At 41.0% G+C, this 23,708-nt stretch overlaps 1 protein-coding gene across 2 annotated transcripts in view; it reads right to left on the bottom strand.

Annotated features, from left to right (window-relative positions):
- Positions 1-744: 744 nt before the first annotated feature.
- Positions 745-23,708, bottom strand: part of LOC129329071 (monoacylglycerol lipase ABHD6-like) — a 33,324-nt gene continuing 10,360 nt past the window's right edge. For both annotated transcript variants that reach the window (XM_054978479.1, XM_054978480.1), the window contains exons 2-9: positions 22,789-22,933; positions 18,649-18,805; positions 16,094-16,207; positions 13,767-13,899; positions 12,433-12,590; positions 11,242-11,296; positions 9,688-9,788; positions 745-3,623 (exon numbers count right to left, since the gene is read on the bottom strand). In XM_054978479.1, coding sequence (XP_054834454.1) covers positions 3,447-3,623; positions 9,688-9,788; positions 11,242-11,296; positions 12,433-12,590; positions 13,767-13,899; positions 16,094-16,207; positions 18,649-18,805; positions 22,789-22,907 — 1,014 coding nt within the window. In that variant the 5' untranslated portion in view covers positions 22,908-22,933 and the 3' untranslated portion in view covers positions 745-3,446. The remainder of the gene's footprint in view (positions 3,624-9,687; positions 9,789-11,241; positions 11,297-12,432; positions 12,591-13,766; positions 13,900-16,093; positions 16,208-18,648; positions 18,806-22,788; positions 22,934-23,708) is intronic.

Here is a 23,708-nt window from a genome sequence, read left to right as displayed (position 1 = left end):
TACAGTCACAGAACAGATAACAGAATTTGAGTCCAGTGGCACCTTAGAAACCAACAAGATTTTCGGGGATTAAGCTTTCAAAAGTCAGCTTTCAAAAGTCAAAGAAGTTTTGGAAGGGAGCTTTGATTTTCAAAAGCTTATACCTTAATAAATCTTGTTTGTCTCTAAGGTGCCATTGAACTCAAATCTTACAGATCAGAGAACAAAAATCGTTTTATATAAATCCATCAAAATAAGTTGGATCCTTGCAAGGAACTGCAAGAGATGGGAACGATTTGGAAATCCCTCCAACATCCAAAATCTGCTTCCCAGGACTCTCCAAGCTCTTAGGGCATGAGCAAGCTAATTTCTACTACCACCCCCTATCACCACCTCTTTTTCTTTTGCCTGCTGTCTCAACTGCTCTCTCAATATTCATTGCCTCCTGGAATACGCCCAGTCCTCCTTAGGATGTTTAAAGGTCTCCCCCATTAGTTAATTTACACAACCAATTTTTATGCATATTTGAGGAACCCCCTTTAGTATAAACAAATCCCTGCTTTGTCTTGAGTGTGACAGAGTTTTGCTGTTTTCATGAGTGGCATGAGCTATCCACTTACTATTAGATGTAGTGACATTATGATATACTGATACAAACAATATTTTATTATAAAGATCCTTATTATTTAGTTGAGAAATAAGAACTAGATAGGATGCCTTAACCGTATTTAAAACAAACGAAATAGCTAGAAATTTCTTTCAATTGCATTTTAATTAAAACTTTTTGCATACAACAGCCCACTAAATTCTGGAAACCATAATAAAACCTGTAGCTCTTTACTTTCCTGTGTCTCTGCTAGCTTTTTATTCATTAAGATAACCAGCCTTTTTGTATGTGTCTACATCTGAAGTATGATCAAATGAAAAGCATTTTCCTAATCTTCTCAAATTAAAGACTGATGCTTCTATTTGAGCAACATACAACCAGTTCTGGAAAATGGAGCTTTTATGTACCATATTTAAAGTTCTATGGCAGCCATAAATGCAAAGGAATGTACAGTAAATCCCTGCACAGCACAATACAATCAAACCTGAGGGTCCAAATGCAAAACCTGTAATTGAGGAATAAATAAAAGTGGATGTATAGTGACATTATTCTATACACTGAGTAGCTTCCAGTAAAGCCAGAAAGAATAATGACTACAGAAGACATTTGCCAACAAGTGCCACAACAGATTATTTGTGATTGCAATCTTAATCAGTTTACTCTCAAGTGGATCCACCCTTGATTAGGGCTGTTCTGGAGTGTGTGTGTGTGTGTGTGATGGGTTTGTATCTCAAGTACCCATATTGCAAAAGATTGTTATCAGAATAAACAATGAAGCTTGTTGCACATTTTGCAAGAGGGGACTTAAAGGATTTTCAGAAACCTTCCCCATATATTAAAACAAAGATATCACAGTTATGAAACAAGTCTTGCTTTCTGATTTTGATATACAAACTGCATTCAGCTACAACTTGCTACCATATGTTAGTACAAATAACCAGGAAAAGAGAAGACCATCGTATTTGGTATGCTTTGTACTAATATACTTTTTAAAAAGGAATCTGCTGAAGCTTATACTGCATCTGATAAATAGTTCCCACTCTAAGAGTTTGCTAAGCAGACAAGCCTGGAGAACACCCTAATTATATTTTATTATTACATATTTCATCCATTATTCATCCTCCCTAATTATTTATTACCATTTACAGAATTCATAGAATTCATTTTTTAAAAACTCAATTATTTACATCAAAACACTCAGTAGAACATACAATTAAGAAAAGAGCCAAGGAAACAGCTCACCTCAACTTTGCACCTGAATTTGATCACTCGTGTATCTATCTACAGTATTTATTGCTTGGCTCAGGTCCCATCTAGATGGAAAAAATGGCTCCAGGATTGGCTCCAAAATGGCTCCATGATTTATTAACTGTACAGACAGATCTCTTTTCACAGGCAATGATTGGCTAATCACTTAAATACAGGTGTAGTTCCAATGATCTCAGTAGATCTAAATCAGTTTGCTGGATGTGCACATGTGTATGCTATAGTCAGTGAAGTGTCCTTTAAACTTGAATCCCTAATCCAGTTACTCCAGAATTGTTTGAATATTACAACTATAGGCTTACAAGAAAATTTTGTAATGAAAGCAAGGCCAGATAATACCACTATTTCAGCATTGCTGACAATTAAGGCAGTACATAACGAAGGAGTCATCAAGGGATAGAAAACTCATCCATAATAAATTACTGTAAACTTTATGGAACTGCACAGTCCATGAAACTTTCATACCACTAAAATGTTGTATGTTGTTTTCATTCTCTGCCAAAATCATACATTAACGAGCTACAAAAACAGCACTTTATGCAAGTATCTGGATCATCAGAACCTTTTGTTAGAGCTGCTTATCATGCAAAGCCATATAGACTAAGAGGCAGGATACACTCGAGGCTCTCAGTCTGTAAATCTTTCCTCTTTACTGTATTTCCTATATATGTTTAAACAAATGTCATTGACATCTACATTCCAAGTTGCCAGATATTATGCTAGATCACATAACAGAGCTGCATAAACCTAGAAGTGGCCAGTACATTCCATGACATAGAATTTTCTGATTTCAGGTCATATTCTAGTTTATATATTATATAAATAATTATATGACGTGTACAGTATAGGTAAAGTCCAATGAACAAGCAGGGAACACATTTTTTCAGGTAATTCAGCCTGCAATCCTCACACACTTTATTTGAGAGCAAGGCCCATTGAAATCAGTGGTACTCGCTTACTTATAAGTGAAGCTGCTTAATAGGGGCTATCACAGTGAAATCCTAAACACAGTTACACCCTTCTAAGTCCACTGAAGTCAAAGGGCGTAGAAGTGTATAACTCTGCTCAGGATTGCCCCATTACATTTTCAGAAAACTGGCTGAAATCAGGAAGCCATAACAAAAACTGTCCTTCTTTTCCCTCTCAACTAGGCTTCACAATATACCAAATCATTGCAAAGGACCAAAAACTTGCACTCCTGCAAGATAAAAGTAAGTCTGTATCACTTCAGACTCTCTAGCTAATATGCACATTATATAGCTTGAATACACAGGTTTCAAATTTGTTAAAGTGTCATCAAAAATAGGTGGGATAATAATGAAATAAAAATAAATTAGTAGCGCCACAGATATGATGGGTCTTTTATTACTTTCCAAATAATGTGAACTTTACTGGACATTACCAAGAGCAACCATATTCTGATAATTGTTCCATTTCCTGTGAGTCACTGCACTAGCAGAGCTACAAATAAATAGATCAATTTTTTTTATTATTTCAGGGATTTTGGCACGGTCACCAAGCTCTGTACAAGATCCCTGAGAATTTCATCACAACTGGAACATCTAGCTTAAGGGTTCAATTTGACAATGAAAGTTCAAGCCAGTTTCTTATTGTTTTCTGCATTCTGAACAGTAGCTAAGAACTCCAGGAGGAGCTTTGCTGTTTTTCTGGGCCGTTCCACGACTACCGTGTGTCCACAGTTTTCCAAAATGTATACTTGACAGTCAGGAATTGATTTTGCTAAAATATCTGCTCCTGAGACGTCCAGCACCTAGATGACAAAGAAAGAAAAGGGTATTGCTCAAGAGAAAGACATGCCTTATCACAGGATTACAAAATCTAAAAACAGAAATGAAATCTTTTGTTAAGGAATGCTTGGACAGATTGGAGAATTTTTAACCTGGATCAATTGATAGGCTATGACAACAAGTTTTTGTCATTCTCTAAGCTGAGGATTTGTTAACTTTTGCTGAATGACAATATCAGCAACTGCAACATCTGTTGGTATTTAAATATAGTCCTACAGCATTAATCATTTCAGAGTCTCCCTCACTTCTGGAAACTCTCACTGAATCAATGCAGAAAATGAAACCTTTGTTTATAAATGTTTTATGTTGATTAATAAATATGATATGCAGTCTTAAGAATGAATAGAATAAGGAGTTAGATTACCAATTTTACCGAAGCAAGGGAATATGGCCTTCAACTATATACCTATTGTTTTTAAGCTGTGACTTATTTATCAAAAAAAAAAGTTTTTAGGATATATTGGACACCACAGCACCGTTTTAGTAAAGATTTAAGTAAAGTTCTTGCTAGCATTGTAACTTACAGGACACAGCTCTTAAACATATGCTTTGGGTATACCCAACTTATTTGGTCTTGTTGGGAGAAAGTCATTACTCATGTTAATTATTGTATTAGAATTCATTAATTTTTCAGAATGTTTATGTACTTTTAAATTGGTTGTTGGGGGTTTTCCGGGCTGTCTTGCCGTGGTCTTGGCATTGTAGTTCCTGACGTTTCGCCAGCAGCTGTGGCTGGCATCTTCAGAGGTGTAGCACCAAAAGACAGAGATCTCTCAGTGTCACAGTGTGGAAAAGATGTAGGTCATTTGTATCTACTCAGGAGGGGTGGGGTTGAGCTGAGTCATTCTGTAAGAGTTTCCCAGGGTGTGGAATGCTAATGGCGGGAGGCTTCACTGTATCCTGAGGCGGTTCTTTTGCATATGGATTGGTGCTTGATGTGCTAATCTTCTCTGCAGGGCTATTGTCGGGTGTGGAGTGTTTTGTTGGCCTGGTGTTTTTCAGAACTGGAGCCCATGCTCTGTTCATTCTTAAGGTTTCTTCTTTCCTGTTGAAGTTTTGCTTATGCTTGTGAATTTCAATGGCTTCCCTGTGCAGTCTGACAAAGTAGTTGGAAGTGTTGTCCAGTATTTTGGTGTCCTGGAATAAGATACTGTGCCCTGTTTGAGTTAGGCTATGTTCAGCCACTGCTGATTTTTCAGGCTGTCCAAGTCTGCAGTGTCTTTCATGTTCTTTTATTCTTGTCTGGATGCTACGCTTTGTGGTCCCGATGTAAACTTGTCCACAGCTGCAGGGTATACGGTATACTCCTGCAGAGGTGAGGGGATCTCTGCTGTCTTTTGCTGATCGTAGCATCTGTTGTATTTTTCGGGTGGGTCTGAATACTGCTTGAAGGTTATGCTTTTTCATAAGCTTTCCCATCTGATCAGTAATTCCTTTGATATATGGCAAAAACACTTTTCCTGTGGGAGACTGTTTTTCTTTGGTTGTTTGATTCATCCTGGGTTTGATTGCTCTTCGGATTTCATTTCTGGAGTAGCCATTTGCCTGAAGTGCGTGGTTTAGATGATTAATTTCCTCATTGAGAAAGCACGGCTCACATATCCGTCTTGCACGATCCACTAATGTTTTCATTATGCCTCTTTTCTGTCGGGGGTGGTGATTGGAGTTTTTGTGTAAGTACCGATCAGTGTGAGTTGGTTTCCTGTAGACCTTGTGACCTAACTGAAAGTTTGCTTTGCGGATGACCAAGGTATCCAGGAATGAGAGTTTTCCCTCACTTTCTTTCTCCATTGTGAATTGTATGTTCAGGTGGATGTTGTTGAGATGATTCAAAAACTCCATCAATTCTTCCTCCCCATGGCTCCAAATGATGAATGATACATTGTTGTGGATGAGTAGATACAAATGACCTACATCTTTTCCACACTGTGACACTGAGAGATCTCTGTCTTTTGGTGCTACACCTCTGAAGATGCCAGCCACAGCTGCTGGCGAAACGTCAGGAACTACAATGCCAAGACCACGGCAAGACAGCCCGGAAAACCCCCAACAACCATCGTTCTCCGGCCGTGAAAGCCTTCGACAATACTTTTAAATTACTTGCTGTCTCCTGGAGTCTAACCAGTAGTCAACGAAAATGGACCCTCCACGTCCATACTGTACCTAAAACACTCCTATTACAACACTGGAGAGACAAATACCCGCCTGCCATAACTCAGAGGACTGAGGACTTTTCAGCTTTAACAACATTTGACTGTATGGCACATAGAAACAATTTAGAAATTTGGAAACCTTTCATAGAAGCTTATGTGTAGACCTGCTATTGTTACATTTTTTTATTCTATAGAAAAAATAATTAAAAACCAGGGTTAGAAAAAATGGGTCATCTTAGACTGACTGTTACACATCAGTGGCATTCACCAGGAAATTGTCAGGAATCAGTGTGGCTGCGAGAAGCATTTAATAAGGCTGAAACTGCAATAGAATTTAACACTGAGGGTCGGAGACTATTTTTTAAAGTTTTCCATATTGAAAAAAAATTAATTCAGCCCCATAGGCCACATAAATTCTGTAACAGCTTTTCTTGTCAGCCCTTATCAGATTTTACTTCAGGAACCTGGCCAAAGACGGAGTGAGTTTTGACTTTCTAGAAGGGCTTATCATGGGAGGGGGAGTGCAATTTGGCCAAAGCCTTACATTCATAGAGGGCCTCAAATTTAGGTGTTTGAGTTTATCTCCAAATTAGGGGGGCACATGGCATGTAGTGCACTATGAATATCCAAGTGTGGCTCGGTCACCCCCCTCCCAATGTTTGCAGAAAAATTTGAAAACCTGAAAAATACACAGGGGGGGGTTTAACCCTCCCCAAAAACCAAAACTGCAATGCAGTTACCTGTTCTTAGGGTTACCAGGTCTCCCCTGGCTACCAGCAGGAGGATGGAGGTGGCAACAGATTTCCTACCTTGCTTGGGCACAAAACTTGCATGTGCTCCATGTCCCCAGATGATGATATCACTTCTGGTAATACCTGGAATTCTTTAGAAATCATGATGTTTGGGAGTCACACCAGAAGTGATGCCAGTGGCCAGGAACAATGGAATCGCACCATTTCCTAACCTGCCTCATTCCAAAGCTTGCCAACAAATTGGTGATCATAGGCTACAAGCACTGGGAGATTGTCCATAACCCGCAGGACCCTGGGAAGGCTACCTCTTCCCCTGTCATTGTCAGGAGGCCAGGAGATACTTTGGGCCCAGCAGAGGTAGAAATGGTGACTGTGGGGAGGGAAGGCCTAGGATTACCAGCTCCAGGTTGAAAAATTCCTGGAGACTTGGGGAATAGAACCTAGGGAAGGTGGGGTTTGGGAAGGGACATCAGCGAGGTATAATGCCATACAGTGCACCCTCCAAAGGAGCCATTTTCTCCAGGGGAACTGATCTATGTAATCTGGAGATGATCTGTAATATCAAATCTCCAGCCACCCCCTGGAAGTTGGCAACCCCGGGGAGGGGTTAGGGAGGGGTTGAAGTGGTCCAGTCCTCTCTTAATCTCAGAAAGGCCTTGCCCCCATCCCACCCCACCTATGAAAGATGCCCCCTCTGCTCAAGTAAAGAAACTGGGTGGGAGTAGGGGGTAATAGTAGTATGGTGGCAAAACTTTGGTCAGGTGGAGGGAGGAAGCAGCTACCATAGTGCGGCTAGGGGGTTGGAGAATACCTACCACAGCAAAACTGGAGGGGATTGTGAAGGGAAGGAGCTGTGGCTGCAGTGAAGACAGGGGGCAGACTGGGGAGGTGGGAAAACTGGGGCAGGGAACTGGGGCAGGGAAGATGGGCGGCCACTACTGCAGCAACAAAGTGGCAGGGTGGAAATTAAGGAAATTCATAATGTTTCAAGCTCCTTTAAGAGCCGCTACCCAAAATATTTTGATGTGCAGAGTGACTACAGCAATATCTGAGAATACCAGGAATGTAAATAGGTGCAAGGATACAGAAGGACTGCCAATGGAGACCGCCTAACAAATACCACTTCCCTAGAGCTAAAACTATTCCTCATCCTATTCAGCATTGTTTCTAATCCAGTTCTGTCCTCATATTTTTCCTGCTCTACTCAGTCTCTCAGTCCCTCCTACTCTAATTGCTAATTTTTTCACATTGCCTTTGCTTCTTTCCTGCTGTTGCATTTTTCTGCCCCCCACCCAACTCTGCCAGTAACTCTTGGAACAGAGTCTGTCCTTTTAGTTGTCATGACAACTCCTTTCTCCCTAACCAAAGCGCTGGTGCTAATGGTACCTTGGAACTTCAAGTGAATTAGTATTCATCACAACTCTCTTCTTTTTATTCTCTCACACAACATCCATTTGCCCTATTCCAACAATTATCCACAGGCGTGGGGAGCTCTGATTGACACATGCAGCTCCTCCAACCAAAGGGACTGCCAGACTGCTTTCTGTGGGTTGAGTATTTCTGTACCGATCAGTTCATACAGAAATGTTGTCTCGATTTAAATGAACAGGCAGCCTGTAAGTGCATTCAAGAGCTTGATGTGTGCACTGGAATCCATGTGGAGCTCTAAAACAGGACAGATTTCATCTCCACTGTCATTCCCATGGCATTTGTGGGCCAGCAACACTAAGCTCTGCTACTGCCTAGACACTTCACAGACCCTTAACCCAACCACCTACCTCTGATACCACATCTCTGAGTATGCAGTAGCACCTTTACTCTTGCTTACTGCGATGTCCCAATTTACAGACAAATCATTTTCTGTAAAATTCTCTAGGATGTGGGTAATAGAGGTTATTGAGATTCTTTCAACCTTTTTCTTAAAAAAAAGCAATTTATTATGAAGAAAACTAAAAAAAACCTTCAAACATATTACTAGTAAATTCTCTTTCACCAGCGCAAGCTAGTGGATTGGTTCAGGAGTTAAATAACTTCAACAATATGTATAACTCAGCCCTCTGAATGGACTGTATCTTAACATTCTAGCATTTTTGTCCAGTACCAGATTTTTTTGAGGCAGTACGCATGGATATTGAGTGCCAGCACCTTTGCAGGGGCTCGCCTACATTCTGAGAGAGGAATTGTGGGAAATCTGTGCAACCTTATATATGAATACCAGTGTCTCTATTCCCCCCCCACACACACACAAAAGCATTGTCCACTGGGCTAACATATAAACCTTTCTCTTACTCCCTACACTTCACCGTTCTATTTTCCTCAGCCTTAATCTGTACACACTAATTATCATTTCTCCAAATGAATTTCTCAGCAGACATAATAAATAAATATAATGGTGCATAGGCTGTGGACATTTTTAAGGCAAGGTTTTTTTTTTTATTGAACCATGTATGGTTTAAATTTGGATTTGAAAATTACCTTCATCTATAGAAAAAGGCAGGGTATACATATTTTAATAAATAAAATATAGTGCTAGAAAATGTTATTCTTGCCACTCTCATTTGTGTTAATAATAGCCTCCCTCAACATGCACCCACTCCCACAAATGCAGGTGCTGACAAAAAAAAAGAGGAAAAGAAAGAAATCTTTATCCTGTTACACTTTCTCAGTCTCCCCAGCTGGTTGCACAGCTTTCTATAGAGTCAATTATATACCCATTCTTTTCTAATCAACAGACTGCTGTATAACAATTTCAAGTAACAGAATTTAGAATTCATTCTTAAAAAGCTATTTAAAAGCCTCTAAAACATATCCGAATCTATCTGGCAAAGTCATTTCATCACACTATCTAAGCCCAACCAAAGGTGCACTGGGGCAGGCTAAGGTCTTTTGTTCCTGTTAGTTACGTAGCATGAAAAGTGGCTGTATGTTAGATGATATTCCACAAACTAATCTGCATCTGGAGTAGTGGGCTGGGCTATGGGCCCACAAATGCAGCAATACATTTGTTGATCATTAAGGTGCTATCATTTTCTTTCTAGCTGTCCTCATGTGTTATTCTGCTGTACTTATCTTTCATTTGCACTAAGGAGACAAAAACATGAAAAGCAAATTGGCTGATGTACCTGATCTTGCTTTCCCCAGATGATCTGTGTTGGGGCTTTGATCTTGCTCATGTTTTCATAAAGAGAGTTTCTTGACTTTTCATCTGCGATCTCTAAAAATACTTTTCAGAGAGAAAGAAGAAGAAATTAGTCTAGCACAAGTGGGACTTGATTGTGACCCAAATCTTGTATACTGAATTCATTTTTTTCAATGAAGGGAGAGAATGAGAAATAGAAGAATTTCTAGAACACAAGAAACTGAAGTTCAGCTGCCAAGGTCAGAGGATAAGTGTATGCAAGAGCCCTTAAAATGTGACAGTTGACCATGGGGCTGCCACCAAAAAGGAAAGGAATGAGTCCCATCGTTCCATTTGTTTTTACAACAGAAACAAACAGGAAAACCAAATCTCTTTTCATTTTGTTTTTCCATTGTTGCACATTAGCAATGCAGTGGAGGTATTATGCACTGGAAACACTGGCTGAAATATCAGGGAAGGGAGAACAGACTGAGATACAGTGGCTGCAGACCATTCCTGTCTGTCAATTACCCTGCTAATTCTGTGGGGCAACAGGCCACACCCTTCAAAGTTGGATCTCTCACTGATATCAATGAAAAGGCAATAAGCATAAGACATTAAGGATTTTTGTTGTTGTTTTCATTTGAAGCTAATATGGCCAACCTGTAGTCTTTCAACATTCCTTCAAAGAGAATTCAAGAGCATTAGCGATTATTTAGCAAGATGGAGTTGTTTAATATATGTCTCAGTACAGAATGATGCAATCCTCTCCATTTTTTAAAATAGAAGTTGATGTAATTGTAGAGACAAATTTAACCCTTTTGGAACCAGTTTTAACACCCACCCTCTCTCTTTCTTCAGTAGCAGTTTCTCATTTTGACAAGTTAGTTTTTGTACAGCCCCAAAGGTGATATCAGGAGTAAGCCTCAAAAAGAGCATCTATAAAACTGGCATTTGCTAGAGATATTCCTTTCTATAATAAAAAACAGAACACTGATCACCTTCAGGAGAACTCAGAAACTGAGGGATGATTTGGTTCACAGCAATACTGCAATGAATTTACTAGGTGCCAATCCTCCTCAGGGACATTTTGTCTGTGGAAATCATACTTACTGTAAATTTATATGTAATATGAAGTATATCAGCAATCCTTTGGATAAGAAAAAATATATACTAAAGGATTTTACATTATGTAATGCTACAGAAGTTATATATATTATCAAATGCCCCTACCGAAAACTGCAAGTCTGAGAAACAAGAACTTAAAAACATGCACTGCTGAACACAGAAGTGATATCAAACTCAAGAGAATAAGTGTCAAACGTTTTGCTGAGAATGACCAAGGCCCATCCAATTTCAGCTTTTTTGCCTGTTTTCTTAGGTCTGATGCAAAATAAATGAATCAATAATAAGGTAAGACCAAAAAAAAAAAAAAGGTTCCTTAAAATGAAAATGAGTAGAAAAATGAAAAAGCATTTTCCCCATCCATGCAGAAATGCTGAAACACCCATTTCAAACCCCATTCATGGCCCAGGAGAGAAGGATGTAATGCACTTACATTTTCGGTAAAAATCATTATGTGGGATGCGAACATCAACAAGGCCCTGCAGGATCTAAGAACACATAATTGTGCATTAGAACAGAATAGGCACACAACATACATCTGGTATCTTTCTTCATGGGAGACAGCACAAGAAACTGATGCCTAGGTACACAGAGAAACCCTTGCTGACAACCAGACACTTAAGTGCTCTCCTTTTATATGTGTTATTAAGGAGTATGCCTGTTCGAAGACACATTGCAGCAAAAGCTGCTACAGGACACATGCTGCTCTCAAACAGGAGTTCCATCTGCATACATTTGCACACAACAGTGAACAGTCTGAGCCTTCCCAGTGCAGTAAGAAACATCTCAGTTGCATTCATTTCTCCCTTTCTCTTTTTAAAAATATCTCATGCATATGGCACAGTGAGCTCTCTGTATGAACACCCACACAGCTGCTGAAGACTATTTAGGACAGAGCTTGGGAAAAAATTATTATCAAGGAGGAGGAAAGTGAGAAAGAAAGTCAAGATTTACATAAATCCTGTGGGGCTTTTGCCCCTCACTGTTCCTTAAGATGGTCTTTCTCCCTAGAAGCAGCATTTGGAGGGACCTTTTAGGTTGTCATGGGATGGGGGAGGCAAGACAGTCCAGTTCTGGTGATCGACATCTTTTCTGTCAGCAAAAAATTATTCATGCATCCAATGCATAGCCATTCAAGCACTTTGGTGAGGTTTTGTTTTTAATTCCCGAGACTTGTGGGTTTTGAGATAAGAGAGCATGTTGGAAAGGTTCAGAAAATACAAAGCTAACAAATGTATGACAGTTTCAAGTCTTACTATCTGTATACTTCATTCCTAAGTGTTTAATCTTTTTTTGAAGTTTGAAGCATTCAGCAGTATGGAGGTCCTTAGTCATCCAAGCTCTTGAAATGTTCATTTAGCATTCCTGTCACAGTGGGTAGCTTCTGAATTGTTCCTCATGACAAGGGAGAAATCACGGAGGCATTGCACTGAAGTGACAGGACTCACATGCTACCACAGAACAAGTGCAAAGCCCAAACTCTCATGCACGCTAAGTGTCATTTGCATTAGGTTAATAAACTTTCACTAAAATAGCAGCAGGCCTCTGGCACAGAAGACACTTTCTGCACTGACCTTGGAGGTGTTTGCCAATTAAAGACTGCCCTGCAATTCATGTTTCTTACCTGCTGGGGGACTTTAAAGCGAACATAAGAGCAGAGCTTTAACATGTCTGCCATTTCCTCAGGAGTGGACGGAATCAATGGAATCCTGTCCATGCCCTCAGACTCTTTCAGCTCCCGCAGCTGCTTAACAAATTTGCTTTCTGTGGAAGGCGGTAAACCTGAAAACAGAGGACAAGCACACCTGCATGTTACAGTCCAGCAGGGCTGTTATAAAACTATGTCTTAATGAAGCCAGCAAAAAAAGTAGTATTGGAATCTGACCGTGTACTTGGTATTGAGGGTGGAATCATATGTCACATTAAATGCAACAGGACTGTAGTCTATGCCACTGTTTATGGCATGTATTATCTGTATCTTGCTGCTTTTACTGCATTCTGTAATTCTATTCTAATTCCACATTGTTTGACATACCATGTCTGATTCTTTTTTGCATAGTTCTAATTGATCATATCTGATACTTTTTTTTGCACTGTTTCTAATTTGTGTAATACTAATCCCATTGTACTTTTTATTAGATATCTCATACTATAAATTCTATTTGACTGCACTGTTTGATACCATGGAATCCACTTTGAGTTATATGAGAAAGGTGGGCTATAACCAACCAGTCTGTTCAATTGCCCCCTTTCCCTCTGTAATGTTTAGGACAACCAATCAGTATTCTGATGTCTCCATGTGGTGCATTTTCCCACCCCCACCTCACAGCTGTCTGTCCCTAGTAGAGGACTGTAGACCACATGCAACGAACTGAATTCTATGCAATACCAGTTCAAAAGGCTAGCAGAAGCAGATTTTCCCCATCTCCTCCCTTCTTTGGTAAACTCCTGTGAGCAATGAAAGGGCAAGGGAGTGGAGTTCTGTGCATATTTTCCTTAATGCAAGGCAGGTAGCATCATGGAGAGGGGAGGGGGTAAAATTGCCCCCACTCTGCCTATTCTAGCAGCATAACCCATATTGCCTTCAGCATCTTCCTTTCAAGGTTCACAGTCAGCTGCTGGGGGAAGCAGGAAAAAGCTGCTTCCACTAGTCTCTCATGATGGCACTGCATAGAATTGTGCCCAGTGTCCAATACCAGGATGTAGATAATCTAAGCATGATCAGGGAGGAGGAAGATAAACATGTGGTTAGTGAGGTATACACACATTTTATATAATGTGCCATCCCCCTTAGGCACCTGTCTGACTCTGAACCAAGGCCAAAGGAGCCTGGTAACATTTCAAGAGTTATTTGAATCTTGTTTCTTCCCTGTGTCTATGCAAACACGGAACATAACTCCAAAATTCAGTTCATTGGGACCTGGCTCTACATCCCACTACTTCCTTATGCTTACTCACCTGCAGGGCACACAAGAGTTAAACTGCAGATGTCTGCTGGGTACTGAGCAGCATAAACGCCTGCAACATTACCACCCATTGAAGTGCCCACTAGATGAAAGGGTTTCCTGTTCAGATTGATACATTCAACAAACTGGAAGAAAAATCAAAAGGTCAACAATGTGTTAGTACATCAGAGGCAGAAGTTTTATAGAACTTGGACTATCAGAAAATGTATTTTAAAATAAATGTGAAAAGCACGTAACAACAATGCCATAAAATACGCTTAGAGACAGAGCAGAAGTAGATTACGTTATCATTAGAGCCCTCTGGGGCTCCACATTATTAAGAAGGAATTACTGTTACTCATGAAAGATTTTGACCCAGGTGTGTAGGGAGCCCCACAAACAGCAGATTCTGCAAGTTTTACACAGCAAAAAGGGCCTTTGGCCAGATCTGGCAAACATAAGGGAAGTGTCGTTCAGTTTCTGTTGGGGACGGCCAATGTAGAATAGGCTTTGTTTTGACCCATACAGGCAATATTATTTTGTTTGTTTTATTTACACCCTGCCTTTTCTCCCCGGTGGGGACCAAAAGAGGCTCACATCATCTTCCTCTCCTCCATTTTATTTTGACAACAACCCCATGAGGTGGGTTGAGTGTGTGTGGCTGGCTCAAGGTTACCCAGTAAACTTCCATGGCAGAGCAGGGATTTGAACCTGGGTCTTCCAGATCCTGGTCTAGTACTCTAATCACTATATCACACTGGCTCTCAATCCTATTAGCAACTCTATGATGATTTAATAAAAATACAGATAAGCTCTTGATAAACAAAACCTACCAGCTTTACCTTATAATCTAAAACACTTGGGAGGTGGGGGGGGGGGTTAGAATTGACTAACTATTCATTTAGGTAACTCCTTTGAGTACTCCATGTCTTACTACCACAGAAATGAGGAATTCCCATGACTTAGACTTGTGATGCCTGCGATTGCATGAGAGATTCCACGCTTTTAAAACAGAAATTAAGATCAAGCTAGAGGCAATCCATAAAGCTAACTCACAGGGAGCAATAAGGGCCATTTCCAGACGGCTGACCTGCACCCGGGACGTCACGCCACGTTTCGGATCGTGCCAGGGAAAATGTGAAATATCGCGTTTTCCCTGGCACAATCCGAAACGTGGCGCAACATCCCGGGTGCAGGTCAGCCGTCTGGAAACGGACACTGATGGTGAGTTCTGACTTTGGATTAGCCCAAGGGAGGACACATCTAACATGGGCAGCTTCTACTAGGAAATATCTGGTCTGCTTGTTGCTTATTCCCAAATACTTATGTGATTCTGTATGCCATTTAATTACCTGTAGTTCATTAATTCTCCAAATATAGTCTCTTACATTGTTCTTACCATTCATTAGCATTGTCCTGATTTTCCTTCTATTATTTGTTATGTTCAATAAAGATTAAAACTCAAGTACTGTTTCCTTTACTCTGTGGTTCCAAATTCTGAAGTATTTTCCAACTCTGTGCCTGTTCCAGCACACAGCAAAGATTCTTTGACTTGAGAGTTTAGAGTTGCACCTGTGAAAGAGCATTCACAGATACTCCCATCATTCTAGGTAACAACACCCTTATGTTGGGAGCAGAGAACTTGTTACCAAAATCCACAGGCAGTGGGAGGAGATGAAAACGGGTATCACATCGAATGAGAAGACAAAAGTATTTCCGTGGTATTGACTGAAACTGTGTAATACTATCTGCAAACTCTTGACCAGAGTGTGTATGTGGGAGGGAGGGAGGTTTTGCATAGGCCAGTTTCACTGCAACTCAGAACTGTGGCCTTCAAGGCTGTTGAGTCTTCTCACCCACCAAGAAAGCAAACACATTCTATAAACCAACATGGGAAGGATAATATAAAGCAGCATTTCCCTCGGAGGGTGGGCGGGCTATAAACGTAATCAATCAATCTTTTCATAGATCTGCAGGGGGCAGGACTTGAAGGGTAAGGAGATTAAGGATTCAGGGGAAGGGGCAAAAAGATGTCAAGAGAATCCCTGAGACTGACTGGCCAGCATGGCTACTGGTGAACACCGTAAATGAGGCACTAACAATGCTATCCTAAGCAGAATTACACCCTTCTAAGCTCACTGATTTCACTGGGCTCTGAAGGATGTAACTCTGCTTAGGGCGGCACTTTAAGAGATGTCAGTTCAAGCACAGGTTTATAACTCTCCTCTTCATTATAATGTGATCTTGTTTTCACAAAACAAAACCAAGAATGCTCAATTGATTCATGCATACAAGAAGGTGGAACAGGGAAAACAACTCAGCCACTGCTTGGAGTGTTACCTGGTGTATTCTTTTCACTTGCCCATAAATGGAGTAGTCATCTAGAGATGAGCGGGTAGTGCCCTCGTGGCCAGGCATATCAACACAAATCAAGTGCAGGTGCTTTGGTAGGAACTGCAGAAAACGAGCTCCAAGTGGTTAGGCTGAAGGAGAGATTTTACTAAAGGAAAAGCAAATCTGACCCGCTTTCTAACCATTTCTCTTTCTGAATGGAACAGACTCACAGGGCTGCAGACAGAGACCAGCTATCTCCAGGGTGGGAATTATCTTGCAGGGTTCCACAGAATGCAATCTTATCCCCCAGGTTATTCAACCTCTATGTAAAGCCTTTAGGAGAATGTGTGGATGACACATATGTGGATGACACCCAACCTTGGGTCGCTGCCTACAGCTGTAGTCAAATGGCTGAAAGCAAACAAATTGAAATTGAACCTAGACAAGATGGAAGTGATACTGGTTGGGGCAGCAGAGATCTTGACAGACATTGTGCTCTGCAGTTTCTGTGGGGTTCAGTAGACCCCTACTGACTCACTTAAGAGCCTAAAGGTTATATTGGATCCAGCACTGCTGCTACAGAAGCAAGTAAATGCAGCTGCAAAAAAGGCCTTCTTCCAACTCAGACTAGCCTGGAAGATGATTCCCTACTTTGACACAGCCAATCTGGCCACCTGGATCCATGCCATGGTAACACTGCGACTAGACTACTATAATGTACTGTACATAGGTCCCCTCTCAAAATCAGCCTGGAAACTCCAGCTGCTACAGAACACCACAGCTCAACAATTATCAGGATCTAGATGGAGCATGTATATTACTCCCATTCTGCAGTCACTTCATTGGCTACCCATCAGTTGACAGGCTCAATTCAAGGTTTTGGCTATCACATACACCCTTCAAAGGTCACAAGACCCTTCATAGTCTGCTGCTACAGAAGCAAGTAAATGTAGCTGCAAAAAATGCTTTCTATCAGTCTAGTCTGGAAGATGGCCACCTACTTTGACATGGCTGATCTGCCACCTGGATCCATGCTATGGTAACATTGACTTGATTACTGTAATGCATTGTACATAGGTCTCCCCTCTAAGCTAAGTCAGAAACTCCAGTTGGTGCAGAATGCTGTAATTTGGTTATTATCAGGAGCTAGGGGGGAAACGAATATTACTCCCATTCTGTAGTCACTCCACTGGTTACCTAGCAGTGACCTGGCTCAATTCAAAATTATTGGCCATCACACACAAAACTCTTCATGGCCTTGGTCCATCGTATCTATAGGAACATCTGTGTCCCTATGTTCCACCACGGCAGCTTTGCTCATCTGAAAAGGGCCCTCTTCAGGTGCCACCTTGTACATGGGAAAAATCCACAGCTGCCTGCACATGTGCAGTCTCTGTGGTGGTCTCCACCTTACAAAATTGCCTACTTGAAGAGGTCAGAAAAGCTCCCACTCTCTTGGTTTTCTGCAAACGATGCAGGGGGCTTTTTTGCTCAGATAGGAGATGGATGCATCAGTAGAGGGATGGGGACCACAGACTTTACTACTGTGTGCTATCTGTTACTTTGGGTATGATCCTGCTGGGTAGTTCTATGCTGTTTAATGTATCTGTCTTAGAATTGCTTATGCTCTGTTTCAGCATTTCTTCAACTCTGTATTGAATTTCTACTGGTTTTAAACCTTTGACCAGTTAAATTTATACATCCTATTACACTGTTTACTGAAACGTCCTCGAAATTGACTGTACTAACTCACACAGTGAGAAAGGTGGACTATAAATAATGTAAATAAATAAATAAATACTGGTTGGACCATCTGAATGCTGACCTAGCACAACTGATTTCTTTCAAAGTAAAGCATACAGGAGACCTTTGGTGTGTGTGAAAGAGAAGGGATTATACAAACACACACACCATCAACCTGAAATGTCTACATGTTAATGTTTTAGACATATTAGGCAAATTCTTGAACAGATAAGTGAGCAAATATTAGTTCATCTCATGGCTTAGAAAAGTGCAGCCCTATTAAGAGCAGCTCTACAGCTCACAGGTGTTTTCACCAGCAGATGCAGAAAAGTGACAGCCAAATGTTTTCAGAGTTGTCCAGGACAACTATGTGCTGTTAAGCCTGCACAGCTGGCTTTCTACATTAAATGTTATCTTACGGCAGAAGTGGGACCAATATTGTTCTATGACATCTCCAGCGCTCCCAGCTGGGCACTGTACCACCCATTGGGTCACCTGGACTTGTCCCCAATCCCGATTTCATGGTTGATGATACAATTCCGCTGCTCTATAGCTGGCTTCCACACTACACTGGTAACATATGGATGTTTGTATCACATGAATGCTTCCTGGACTGATATCAGAAGAACCAATGGAAAATATTTGCATAATCTGGTCTACATTAAATATCCATGCATTACCTGTGCATGATAGATGCCAGCCACAGTAGCAAATGCACAGCAAAAATGACATATGAATCAGCCCTCAGGTACAACACCCAAGAGTTCTTTCTCTGAGATTGTATTTTTTCCTTTACTGCCGAAGAAACTGAAGCATACCTTGACTATAGACAGCCACATATCTTTGTGCGCCGAGAATCCATGCAACATGAGTATGGTGGGTCTGTGCCCAGGTCTCCCTCGGTAGGAATAACAAAACTGGTAGTCGTCATAGTTGGCATATCTAACTTGCATGCCCAGTGCTCGGCGCCAATACCTAGCAAAGGAGAAGGACTGCAGTGTAGTGGGTACAGTACAAGCTCAAAATGGTTCTAATCCTGGTTTGTTTGATGTAGATTCAAGACACTTACCTTCTCTTTCCAGTGTCTACCTGTTCCCCAATTTATCAACACCCCCCCCTCCAAAAACACACACCTCTTAACAGAGCAAACCACACTGAAAAGGATAGAAGGGCTGGGATCTGCATAATCAGCCTGCTGGTTATTCAAAACCAAATAACAATACCAAAAGGATAGAGAATTAAAATGGAAGGAAGATGCTTACTGGGCAATTGCAATCTACAGACCATAGTAATATTGATGTCTGGCGTCCTCAACAATTACCGACATTTCCAGACATTCTATGGATAAGATCTATAAGAAATGCTTATCAAATAATATATGTAATACATACTTACTAGAGAACATATTCTCCTTAACTGTGTTTAGAATAGGAGATTAGGCCATGATCTATCTACATATCTAAGTAATTAAATTATACTTTGATCTGACTTGTTTTGGCTGATAGTTCCATTATCTCAATATATAATGACTGTACTGATATTGATGTATTGTCGAACACAACAACCATGTACTGATATTATTCATTACATTTTTTCCCAAAAAGATTCAAATTCACTCAATGGCTGACTAATGATCAGTTTATACTGCCCCAAGCAGATTTTAAAAATCTACCTTTCATATTATTTATCGCACCATTAATATAAAAAAAAAATAAGATTAGCTCGGAAAACCACTATTGTTGTTAAGTATTTCCATAAACATAGAAAGAGTTACAAAATCCTTATATCCCAATAACTTTCACTAATAGATGGATCACCAGTGTTCCAGTTTTCCTAATGAGATGCTTCAAGGTCACAGCCCAAAGCCACTAGAAAAAAAAGAAGGGGAACTGGGACTGGGGAACTAGAATGAGGAAAGCCCCATTGCTGTTGTGCTTTATCACCAGTTGCACCAGCAATGGAGAAACCATAAAATCTTGTTACTGTGTGGAAAACACCACTATCCACCAGACTATACTGGTCTCTATGACATAAGAGACTCTTTCAAGGACATCTCATGGAAGCCTTGCTGAATTATTTCCAAATTAAAAGAATGTAGAATTCTGGCACATGGCTACACGTGACTTCAACATGTTCCCCACCCACAAACACACATCCTGATTTGAAAGCTTACATGGCGATTAAGTTACGTACTGAATCTGGAAATATTTTGCCATGCCCAAAGAAGACTTTTGCCCCCAAACTGCATTTTGGTGAAGGTGCTTTATACTGATATCTTGAACAATGGATACAAGTGGATCAATACTACAAAGTAATCTGTCAAAAGCTGAAATGATCCCTCATGAAGTGTTAACACAATTACAGGTGGAAAATGCAGCTCAGCAGCTTAGCAGAGAGGGGTGGGGGCTCTGTTTTCAAAGGCTGAGAGAGACTACACAAGGTGCCCCCATGCTTGCACACCACAATTTTCCAGATGTGCACAGAGTATCCTAAAAGCAATATAATGGGGAAGGGGGAGATAGAATTATCATAACTGCACAAGCCTCAAAAAGTTCCAAGTTCTTTATAAACATAAAATGCATGCATGTCTCATTCATACCCTGGTTGCAGACCCACAACAGACAATATTTCAACAAGGTACAGTCGCATATTGTCTGGATGAGGAGTAAGGGCGTGGCAAGAACCAGCAAAAAGATATGGAGTGGTTATTGAGCCTGCCTGATCCCTTTAATTTTGCTTGAATGTAAAAAGCACTTCATCCTGAGAACTCTGTCAGGATAATGATCATTTTATTAGCCAGAACACATGCTGTGCCTCCGTCCCTCTCAGAGAAGCTGGGAGTGGACTTACATGCTCTTTGATGGAAAACTTCAGCACAAAAGCAGTTTAAATTAAAACCTTTCTCATTCCCTGAAAAACAGAGAAGATCCAGACCTCCCAGTCTACATATCAGTGCTGTAATACATTCTGCTAGCCCAGTTTTAATGCCTAGAGAAGGCCCCTAATGATTTTACACGGAGACTTTAGGGTGTTCAAATGGGCTGAGAAGATAACCTTGGTACTTATCTGTCATATTTCCATAAAATAAAAAGAAGAAAAATGAATTTGAACCACTTCTGCTACAGAAAGAAAAGCAAGAAAGAGAACACAGATGACATCATGGATGCCAGCAAGATGTGTGTGGGATGCAGGAGTACAAGGGAAAGGCAGAATTCAAAGAGCCCTTCAGCATTTTCCAGACAGTTTCTTTCTGGAGAGGGCTGTGGATGCCCAGAACCAGAGGCTACCTGCTTACTACCACCTATAACCACCCTCCCAACACACTTGTATCACATGTTTGCACATATCCTGTCCTTTTCTATCCACTCAATGCAGAAGTGGGGGGCTCAATAAGGCCTGGAAAATTTATATTTTTAAACTCTTTTAATCCAGAGAGAGGTTCAGTAAGAAAGATCTGAGGAGATGTAGTAATCCACAGGGGACAATTTTTTCCATTTCATATGACACTCATACTGAAAGAAGACACAATTCCAGAAAGCCACAGCTATATCACAACATTCAGGCTTGCTTGTTAGGTTGAGCTTGCTGGCCTAAGCTAGTTGAGAACCACTCAGCCATTCCAAAGGAAGGCTGACAAAGCTGCTTCTAGAGCGGCACTAAAAGTAACTGTCCTGGGACTGCAGCCCCATTAAAGCTCCTTCCTGTAAAAATCAGTCACCAGGGCCTCCTTCTCCAGATCTGAAAACCTAGACTGAGAGAGCTTTCCAGACCACCGCACAGAGAATGCTACCATTGTTATTCATAATATGGTGTCAGTGAAGGAGAAGCAATTTCCAATCTCCTGCCTAACATCTTCCTTTCCCCCCCAATTTTATAATGGAAACATGATTCCTCCAACAGTGTCTCTCCATCTCGTTTTACACTAGTCTCTCTTCTCTGCATCAGTCCTTTTTCTCAGGTCTCCTCCTGTTAGATCTACAGGGGCCTATATTCTAATCCTATTGTGATAATTACTCCTGCTTATACATTTAAAATAATCTTTCTGTCTGATGAACCTGCCTGGCAAGCAATTTGCCTCCCCCCCACCCCCCGTCGAAGAAATAAGCCATGGCATCTGTACTCAACTCATGGAGAGCTGTTAACCCTAGTCAGACAAAGTAACCAGGGTAATACAGCATTGCCTAGCAACCAGCAACAAAGACATGCCTTGATAATAAGATAGCACAATATTTCCTTAGCAGCATTTATATTAGTGGAACATTAACAGTAGTGACTTTTACAGGCAATCTTCATTGATGTTTTAATCTATTACTCATTATAGAATCAGTGCTTAAGATATGTGCCCTTGGCCATATATTCACCTAAAGCAACAGGCTGCAGGGAACAATGAATGTCTGAATGCCCCCACTAGACTACAACATACAGTAAATAAATAATGTGTAATGGGGCTGACTGCATAAAAATGTCACTGTTCCCTCTCTCAGAGCAAAGGGGGAGGGGAGATAGCACGAGCAATCCACGCATCACTGTGCAATATTCCACATCACAAATTACACTGCAGGCATGGTGGGAATGTGCAAGTGCTGACTCATCTTCACCATGAGAACAGAGGGGCTTCTTTAGAGGAACCTCTGTATTAAGCTTAAGAAAGAAGAATGGCTGGGGTAAGGGGGGAAACATCATCTAAAACACTGACCACCATCCTAACACTGGCAGTCAGGTCAGGATCTGGAGAGCCCAAAGCGTATGTCCAAATGATGCAGCACACGTACATCAACACTTGTCCAATTCTCTTTCCTTTCTGTATGTCAATCATTTGTCACCAAGCCCTACTCCAAAAAGGCTTGAGATTTATAGGTCATTCAGTCTCAACATGTCTTTTACGTAATGTGCTCTTCTTCAGAAACAACATAAACCACAACTGGAACTGAACCATCTGCTGAAACTAACATACTTACCAGTAATATATTTTTATTAGCGCTGAAGGCCACAGGAGGAAGGAGGCAACAAACGCCAGAATGGGGATTGCCAGAGTGCCCCCTGCTATTACAAACATGTTTAGCACATCAAGGTCCATCTTGTCTTCTTACAGCTCTGCCTCACCTGCAGAGATAAAACATAGACATTAAAATAACGAACAAAGCAAAAGACTGCAGGCAAGGATATTCCAGGGTGCTACACACTGTGAGCAGAACAATGCTCTGCTCATTAAACTCTCCCCCTGTCCATTTTTGTTTTTAACTCAGCTGAAGTAAGCTTTACTCCCATGTAAGTCTGCACAGGTCTGCACTGCCAGATTTGCTTAGCTTCAGGAAAGACTCTGTCTCTTGTATCCATGCCAAGAAGCTCTTTTAAACAGAGGGTCTGTCAATTTGTAGAAGGCTAAAAAAACTGGTACACAGGGGAGGGAGTTCCATAACCTTGGCACCCTACCACATTGCCACTCACAGAGCCTCTGCAGTGCTGGGGCTGGGACACGGAACAGGGTCTCTCCAGAAAAACTCAGTATGTAGACCAGCTCATGGTAGAACAGGCAGTCCTTAAGGTATCTTGATCCCAAACTGTTTAGCGCTTTAAAGATCAGCACCAGCTCTTTCCATTGGGGCCAGAAATTAATTACAAGCCAATGTACATATTTAAAAACATGCTTAATGCGTTCACAGCAGCCAGCTCTAGTTGACAGCTGGGCTGCTGTATTTTAGATCAGCTACAATCTCTGAGAATCTTTCAAAGGCAGTCCCAGTTAGTGCATGTTACAATAATTTAGTAGTCAGTGAGGGAGGCCTAACTATGGTTAGATGCTATTTTTCTAGGGAAGGTCACAGTTGGCCTAGTAGATTAAGCAGGTAAAAGGTGCTCCTGGCCACAGTCCCCACCT

Source organism: Eublepharis macularius, chromosome 4, assembly GCF_028583425.1.
Source record: "Eublepharis macularius isolate TG4126 chromosome 4, MPM_Emac_v1.0, whole genome shotgun sequence".
NCBI lineage: Eukaryota > Metazoa > Chordata > Lepidosauria > Squamata > Eublepharidae > Eublepharis > Eublepharis macularius.
The sequence above is the reverse complement of the archived record's forward strand: the minus strand, read 5'-3'. Positions and strand labels throughout refer to the sequence as shown.